We start from the raw sequence: 8,791 nt of genomic DNA on the forward strand, positions 1-8,791 counted from the left end.
TGTAAAATTGATCGTGGTTTACTGGGGTGCTGTAGGTGTCATTTTGCTGGTTTGAGTAGTTTTTCTTCAAAATCATGGCTGTTCTGGTTATGTTTCTGACCTTTGATGATAATAAAACTACTTATCTCTGAATTATGTGAAACTACTTATGTCTCAAAACGACTTCTAAAAATCTTCTGGTCGAAATTCGAGCAATACAGTGAGAGCGACAAGTGCACTTGGAAATTAGCGTGCGATTGTACGGCGAACAATTGCAGAAATAGAACTGTTTTATGAAACGAGAAACTGACGGGGTCCAAACCCCTTGTGTGAACCACAGAATTAATATTACTACTACTACTACTACTAATAATTGTAAATAAAATATGGTATTTTAGTAGTTGCAATGCCACGGATAGATCAGGATGTTAAATTAGACTTCAAAGATGTACTTATCAGGCCGAAAAGAAGTACTCTGAAATCCAGATCAGATGTGGATCTAAATAGAACATACCCTTTCCGGAACTCTAAAAAAGAATATACTGGTGTCCCGATTATGGCAGCCAACATGGACACGGTCGGCACTTTCAACATGGCTAATGCGTTGGGAAAGTTTGATATGTTCACCTGCATGCACAAACATTACACGCTGCAAGACTGGGAACAGTTTGACAAGACTGCAACTGATGAAATGTATGAGAAAATAGCTATCAGTGGTGGAACTGGAGATTTAGAGAGATTAACCGAGATTATACATTATATCACTAGAATTAAGTACATTTGCTTGGATGTAGCAAATGGATACTCGGAACATTTCATCCATTTTGTGGAAAAAGTGAGACGGCACTTTCCTGAACACACGATAATTGCGGGAAATGTGGTCACCCCTGAAATTGTTGAAGAGCTCATTCTGAAAGGGGCTGATATTGTGAAGGTAAGCTTGCTGCTGATATGTTCTCAGAGCTTTTTCTAATTGAAATGGTTTAACCTCCCTGCTATTGTAAAATCAAGTGTAGCTGCTCAGCGTTTTATTTTATAAAGAAACTAACGGGTGATGATGATCCCTGCGCGTTGTTGCTATATCGCTGAAAATAACCTTACGCCGATGGTTTCATCCTGAGATAGAAAGGATCGATACATCTGAACAAATTTAGGCGAGAAAAAGTAAAATAGTTTTTCTGCTTTTGCTTATTTGTTGGAGTTATCTTCTTAGCAATGAATTTAGTGCTCCAGTTTTAAATTTAAACTGCAAACGGTGAATTCGCAAATTGTCTAAGAATTACTCAGTAAAATTTCCAAAAAGTTTCCTTCAATTTGGGGACGAAAAAAGTGTCACAACTAAAGCAGCTTTCTGGTTGATGCTGTTTGATTTAACCACAGGGATGCGTTTGCGAGAAATAAGTTCACAGAGTTAATGAATCTATTTAATTATATCTTGGTCAGTAGCTTTCAACCAAACTCGTGAAGCTTTCATTAGGTTGGAATTGGCCCGGGTTCGGTGTGTACTACCCGTGTGAAGACAGGAATAGGGTACCCTCAGTTGAGTGCAGTGATGGAATGTGCGGATGCGGCACATGGACTGGGGGGTCATATCATCAGTGACGGGGGTTGTACCTGTCCTGGAGATGTAGCCAAGGCGTTCGGAGCTGGCGCCGATTTTGTCATGCTAGGTTGGAACCATTTCATTTTAGGTTACGATAACTTGTAGGAATGCTCTGTTCATTGTTTTTCACTGTTCGATAATTCAATTTTCGGTGCCATGTTATATTCAGATCAGCAATGTTTCTAGGGAGTATTTTCAAAGGCCTGCTGAGCAAGAGCTAATTTGGCTTATACTTGCTATTTATAGGTGTATTTCGTGTAAGAGAGGGTCTGGTGAAACTGAGCAATGTTTTTTCGAAATGTTGCATTGTTGTAGGTGGAATGTTGGCTGGTCACGACCAGTCGGACGGTGAACTAATAGAGAGAAACGGTCAGAAGTTGAAGGAGTTCTATGGTATGTCATCAAAGACGGCCATGGAGAAACACGTTGGAGGTGTTGCCGAGTACAGGGCCTCAGAGGGGAAAGCTGTTACAGTACCCTACAAGTTAGTAATTTTGTCCCGTGTTAGTCCTCTAAAGGCAAGATCAGTTAATAATGAACTAAGAGAGGTACAGTGAAGGAGTGTGGCGAAGGCAACCGTGCCAAATCCTGAGTATCTCACAGGAGATGAGAGAGAGCGTGTTTGTGTGAGTATGAGAGAGAGAGATAGATAGATAGATAGATAGATTGATAGATAGATAAATAGATAAATATGATGGCTGGCGATGAAGCTTCGAATAACTTGAAGAGTGTAATCGGTGTTAAGGAAGTTACGGATTTCAGTATGCACTGCTCGAGTGACCGGGCAGGTAAAGAGCAAAACATCTTTGGAATGAATTCCGTTGTTGCGATATTTCCAATGAACAAGCCACTGTTGTGAAGAATGGGTAGTTCTTGTCGGGTACTGACAATCTAGCAAGGGTGAAGTCGGCCATAAGAGGACTAACTGGCTCTTGGCGTAGTCTGTTCATGGCAGGCACTGTCGAATAAGTCTTTCAGATTTTTCCTTGAGTGAGGAAACCAGAAGTCCTGTTGTATGATGCTGCAGCTGTGTGCCAATCCACAAGGTCGTTTGCTGTCGTGATTATGCCGCAGAAAGAGGCGAATGAGTTGTTGTTCCGTATCCATTTTTACCCGGTTGCAGTTAGAGACAAGACTTATTGATTCGTCCTTTAATTCGAAAAAATCGTGTTCGTCGTGGAATTGGTAGCGTTTGTAGTCAACTGCGGGCGGGTTTAGGCGTCTTTTTTAGTAGCCAGTCATTGTTTTTAGAGATTATGTCGAGTCGGCATCACTTATTAGAAGCAAACTCATTGGCAAGGTCCTGAAGTGTGAGCTGGCGTCGTTCTTTCGGCGTCTTTCTCTACAAAAAGGTTGATATATGCTGCCTTTTCTAGAGCTCAGGTCCACGTGTTGAATCGGCCGTAGTCAATCACTGTTGAAGTTGGCTGTTTACTGAGGTTGGTTGTCGGCTGAAGTTGATTATCTGTAGGTAGAACGTCGGTCGAAGGCTGTAATTTTGAATGAGCGGGCCAATCTATTGAAGATCGTTCCACGAAGGCCGATCGTTTGATCTATCGAGAGTCTGTTTTGTCGCACGCTTTGTATCCACGTGTTCCATCGTCAGCAGGGTTGTCTTAGCTAGGTACAATCTTGGTGCGATGTCGAGTCCATGATGCAGTTTGGGAGGTTGGCAATCTAGATCCAGTGACGCTGATTAAATGAGTTGATTCAGTGTATCGCGGTCGTACTGTCTGTCCAAAAAAGTTTGCTGTCGATGTTTGATGGTGCATTTGTCGCGGCTTGTAGCTTCAAGTTCGGTATTGTCATCTTTTAAGGGGGCGCTACTCGTATTTTTCCGATGACGAAATTTACCTCCACTGTGTCGTCGGCAAAGCTGATCATATACTAAACAACTGATGCAAGGTCAAGCTTCGAGGCGTCGTTAGCAACATGAAAATGTGTGTCGAGAATTTTCTTTCCTGTTATCGAGTAATTTCGTGACAGGTAATTGTCGTTGAACTGGTTGCGTTCGTCAATCCATTCATTTGATCCGTTAGAGGTTCTAGGTCGATGTTTTCGTCTCATTGAGGTCGAGTGGTCCAGGCAAGTTGTAGTGATTTCCAAAGTCGTATCGTAAATGGCATTGTTATCCAAATGGGATCGAAGATCACAAAAACAAGCCTCAGTTATTTGCACCGGGTGAGATCCTTTCTGTCAATCTTCTACAATTACTTTGCTTCCACGAAAAAACATATGTACCGGGCTTTCAATTGATTCCTAGAGCTTTTCCGGGAGGTCTGATGTGAGGCTGTCGTTATTTCTAGTTGTTCGCATTGCCGGTAATTTGAAACTGTTTAAAGTTGGATGTCCACATGGTAAAGTTGAAACCTCTACTGATGGACATTGTTCGAAGGTCTTTCATCAGTCTGGTGGCTTCAGCAGGCGTTGATACAGCTTGGTAAAGATAGTTCATTTTGATGTTCCTTTCTGTGACTTGAAGTAAACTGGGGAATTTGTCGGCATGGTCTTGTTCCGGTAGCTTAGTAGGCAACAAGGTGAATCAATTGCTTCGAAAATGTGACGAGTATACTGGTAGGTGACAGGCTTGTGGTGGCCGTGTTTCTAGGTAGAAAGAACTGAACTTGAGGCCTAACGAAGCTATGAATGAACTTTGCCTCGATGTCTGTCTGTCTTCACGAAATCTCATGACAATTCCGGTGAGGTTAGTGAGGAGGTCGATCCATTGAGAAGAGTTATGTTGAGAGAGGTTCCTTTGAAGATGCTTGAAGGTGAGTTCCACGAAAAAGTTGTACTGCATGAAGACCGTCTGCTCCTGGTGTATGATGATGATGAGCCTCGGTTTGCTGTCTTGTCAGTTGGATTTGAGTTCCGATTGGGGACAGTGTTCATGGCGGAAAAACTGGCGTTGAAGGGTTCAGTACTGAGTTCCGAAGATGAGCTAGTGCTGCGTTCCATGAATTTGAGTTTCTGGAGTGCCCAAATGACAAGTCAAACTTTCTGACACGTCCACATTGGTTTGTGGCCTTGATGCGGTGTACTGCAATCGGCTACTGTGGAGTTGAGTTCCAAAAGCGGGGTGTGATGGACGCGAAAAATGATGTTCGGCACTCTGGGGGCATAAAATTCAAATCTTAAACGTTCATTGATAGAAACTGTGGGCGAGGTTCACACTGCTGCTACGGAAAAGTGTGGCGTGAAGGTTGCTGACAGTGATGGCTGGTGAAATTGTGGCGTGGAGGTTGCTGACAGTGATGTCTGGTGGCGAGAAGGCAAAATTTTCTGTTGTGTGAGCTGTGAAGTTGGTCGTTGTTGTTGTTTTCACTATATAGTGGCGTAGCGGCTTGACTGGTCGGTTGATTGTTCATGGCTATGCGAGTCGTAACGGGCGTAGACATGTTGCTGTTCAGTCGTGACGAAAGTGAAGGGGTTGAAGAGGACGATATAAGAGAATGAACGTATATGTGTAGTCTATATGCATCTTTGTAGTTAATTTTTTTTTTTTCAATTTGAGAAGGGTCGATAAAATGTGTTTCCGTTCGAGGTTCATTTTCTTAAGCATCTCATCGTTCATCTACGTGATTTCGGCGTCTAAATTGTTCATGAAACTGGAAACCACGTCTTTTGTATCATGGTGGGCTATAAGTTCCGTTTTTAAAAAACATAATGATGAGCCTCGGTTTGCTGTCTTGTCAGTTGGATTTGAGTTCCGATTGGGGACAGTGTTGATGGCGGAAAAACTGGCGTTGAAGAGTTCAGTACTGAGTTCCGAAGATGAGCTAGTGCTGCGTTCCATGAATTTGAGTTTCTGGAGTGCCCAAATGACAAGTCAAACTTTCTGACACGTCCACATTGGGTTGTGGCCTTGATGCGGTGTACTGCAATCGGCTACTGTGGAGTTGAGTTCCAAAAGCGGGGTGTGATGGACGCAAAAAATGATGTTCGGCACTCTGGGGGCATAAAATTCAAATCTTAAACGTTCGTCATTGATGGAAACTGTGGGCGAGGTTCACACTGCTGCTCCGGAAAAGTGTGGCGTGAAGGTTGCTGACAGTGATGGCTGGTGAAATTGTGGCGTGGAGGTTGCTGACAGTGATGTCTGGTGGCGAGAAGGCAAAATTTTGTTGTGTGAGCTGCTCGCTGTGAAGTTGGTCGTTGTTGTTGTTTTCACTATATAGTGGCGTAGCGGCTTGACTGGTCGGTTGATTGTTCATGGCTATGCGAGTCGTAACGGGCGTAGACATGTTGCTGTTCAGTCGTGACGAAAGTGAAGGGGTTGAAGAGGACGATATAAGAGAATGAACGTATATGTGTAGTCTATATGCATCTTTGTAGTTAATTTTTTTTTTTCAATTTGAAGGGTCGATAAAATGTGTTTCCGTTCGAGGTTCATTTTCTTAAGCATCTCATCGTTCATCTACGTGATTTCGACGTCTAAATTGTTCATGAAACTGGAAACCACGTCTTTTGTATCATGGTAGGCTATAAGTTCCGTTTTTAAAAAACAATGGTGCCTTATCGCGTTGAATTAATTTAACTTGTATACTGTACAGTAGTTTTAGCTACATTTTTTACTACATTTGAAATGCATGCTTAAGACGTAATTCAAAGCAGAGAGCAGTAAAATTTTTCATGAATTTTTTGTGCTTGCAACGGGAAAACTTGTTGTATTAACAGTTTGGAGTAACAAACAATAAATTGATTCAACGCAAAACAAAATCACTAACATTTTTTTTTCTTGAGGGTTACATCAATAGCAAAGCAGAGCTGAACCAAACAAGTGAAATAAAAGGCGTAGCCTCGAAAAACTTGGGCGCCATAATGTTCCGGACTAGTTCTCTAAAGGCAAAATGAGTTTAAAATGAGAGACAAGAGAACTAAGAGGGGAACAGTGAATGTGTGTGGGGAACAGGAACCCTAACAAATCCTAAGTATCTCACAGGAGATGAGAGACAGATTGAGTGCTCTTATAATGGCGAAACAAACTAAATAAAAACCGCATTGTAACTCAAAAATGGAGCATTGTAAATAAACATCAGCAATTAATTGCTATACCATCTTAAGTGAGGGCCAAATGTGCTCAGAGTGGCCGCGGGCAAGGTGAGCGGCTCTTAACACTGGGGTCGTGCGTTCGAATCCCACTTCGGTCACAGTCAGAGGGCATTCAGTGTCATCCGCCTCCTCATCAATAGGGACGGTGTTAAAGTAACCTGAACAATTCCAAATAGTAAATCTGGTGATGATATGTTTCGTAAAATTTTAAAATAAACTGCGCTAAACGGTAAATTCAATGAAAATGCGAACTTTTTAAAAGTCGATAAACGTAGTTCAAATTTTATATAGTCGTGATGTTTTTTTTGTTCAATTCAACTCCGTTGGCTAAAAGGTGGGCAAAATTCGCTCTCCAATTACAAGAGGTAATGGATCAGCGGAAAAACATAACTCTCCCAGTCAGAGTCGTATCTGGAATTTTTCGAAAATTTTGGTCGACCTTTTTTTTGGTCGACCAAATTGATTTTCCGAGTGCTCCGAGAAGATTGTAAAAAAACCCTATTTGAACCAAAATTTTGCACCGCAGGAAAATCTTTTGAAAGACAGGCAAAAAACCATTTTTTGTAAAATTTCGACCAAGAAATCGCGTTTTTTTTTGTTGCGCGTTCCCGTTATAAATTAGTATTTATTGGCAACTTAAGAAAAATTTTAGGGTCGGTCGGCGTAAAATGGATGTTTGTGAGGGGGGAATCCCTGAGAGGAAGATGAGAGTGGAGTCCCCCCACCTAAATCTGCCCCTACTTTCAGTGTTCTCAAATTGAGTTAATTTTACCCCAAATGGTTCCTGAAATCCAAAGAGCTTTGTGGCTGGAGCCACAAAAGTAACGGAATATTTGTGCTCGGGGTGGTTTTTTCTTCAGACAAATTTCGACTTTTTAACTAGCAATTTTTGGCGGGATATTTTTTTTATCATTCAAAAAGTATTGTTGTCTTGCATTAATTTGGAAAGGTATTTCACCTGTGATTATTTTTGTAAAGTTATGGGAGTTTAAAAATTTTCGTTTTGGTTAATTTGGGACCATTAACGCCCGATATATTTCGCGCTATTAATGCGTAAGCGAGATTTAATCCGTCTTAGAAATCGTTCCAAATTGGTTTAAAGAAGCTTATTTGACAAAATTGATTTGTTACTAGGTGCGAAATGTATCACATAGTACTTTATATGGCGTGGGGGAATGATTTTCACCAAAAATCTCAAATAAAAAAAAATCATTTTATTTTCATTACATTTAATTTTTTCATGTTATTACTGCTCTATAAATTGAGGCATGTCAGTTGGTAAGTTTTTTTTTCAAGTTGACTGGTATTGCTAATGCGTCATAATTGGCGTGCGTCACTTAAGAAAATTGAAGACTCAAAGTTTTACTCATTCAGTTTTTCCCAGTAGCACTATCGGTCATATTTTTGCTTGCGTATGCGAAGTGCAACTTCGCCTCTGTGTTACATTTGCGAAGCGAGTGTATCAGTGTATCATATTTTTGCTTGTGTATGCGAAGTGCAACTTCGCCTCCGTGTTCAATTTATGGTTTGATTTAGAGGAGATGTCGTGGTGACGTGTAGGGACATCCTTGGCGGAGTGAGGTCCACTTGCACCTATGTCGGAGCTTCCAAATTGAAGGAGCTGTCCAAACGAACAACCTTCATTCGTGTCACTCAACAAGAGAACAGAGTTTTCTCTTCTTGACCTTCAGGAATAATTACTTGGGACCAAACTCGTATTAACTGTTGTTTTGTGTTTTCTTTCATTGGATGTTTCTAATTTGAAGCATTTTTTGAGAATAAACTATGCAGCTGAGCTGCGCTGACTTAAATGCTTTATACGAGTGGTTTGTTTTATGCTTTGCTTTTCAATGCGAAACCGAATTTTAATTTTAAATTGACGTTGAAACCTTGATATTTTCCCGTTGACAGCATTTCAGAATTAAAAGTGTATGTTGAACATGAAACGATGTTTGCGTACAGTTGGCAACTGCAAAAATTGCAACGTTAAGCTAGCAGCTCGATAAGTAAAAAGTTGAGTGGCTATAATCAGTTTTTGTCCGTAAGTGAGGGCAGGTTTTTAAGAGTCGATGAACGTAGTTCAGACTCTTGTATTGGTCGCAATGATTTTTTTTGAGGAAAAGTCATAAAATTGTTCAGTCTCAAAATTACTTTTTC

At 41.1% G+C, this 8,791-nt stretch overlaps 1 protein-coding gene across 1 annotated transcript; it reads left to right on the forward strand.

The window, feature by feature from the left end:
• The first annotated feature begins 342 nt into the window (after window positions 1–342).
• Window positions 343–8,528, forward strand: LOC134843745 (GMP reductase 2-like). Its single transcript, XM_063860004.1, has 4 exons — window positions 343–913; window positions 1,457–1,649; window positions 1,898–2,066; window positions 8,171–8,528. The coding sequence occupies exons 1-4, from the start codon at window positions 386–388 to the stop codon at window positions 8,316–8,318; spliced, it is 1,038 nt and encodes a 345-aa protein (XP_063716074.1). The 5' UTR covers window positions 343–385; the 3' UTR covers window positions 8,319–8,528.
• The last annotated feature ends 263 nt before the right edge of the window (window positions 8,529–8,791 follow it).

This window comes from Symsagittifera roscoffensis, chromosome 1 (assembly GCF_963678635.1).
Source record: "Symsagittifera roscoffensis chromosome 1, txSymRosc1.1, whole genome shotgun sequence".
Lineage (NCBI taxonomy): Eukaryota > Metazoa > Xenacoelomorpha > Acoela > Convolutidae > Symsagittifera > Symsagittifera roscoffensis.

What these genes read in the sequence shown, in the direction of transcription:
- LOC134843745 (XM_063860004.1), top strand. Translation starts at nt 386, where the DNA reads ATGCCACGGATAGATCAGGATGTTAAATTAGACTTCAAAGATGTACTT. An exon ending in AAGGGGCTGATATTGTGAAG is followed by an intron (nt 914 to 1,456) that starts GTAAGCTTGCTG and finishes AGCTTTCATTAG; the next exon opens with GTTGGAATTGGCCCGGGTTC. An exon ending in CGCCGATTTTGTCATGCTAG is followed by an intron (nt 1,650 to 1,897) that starts GTTGGAACCATT and finishes GCATTGTTGTAG; the next exon opens with GTGGAATGTTGGCTGGTCAC.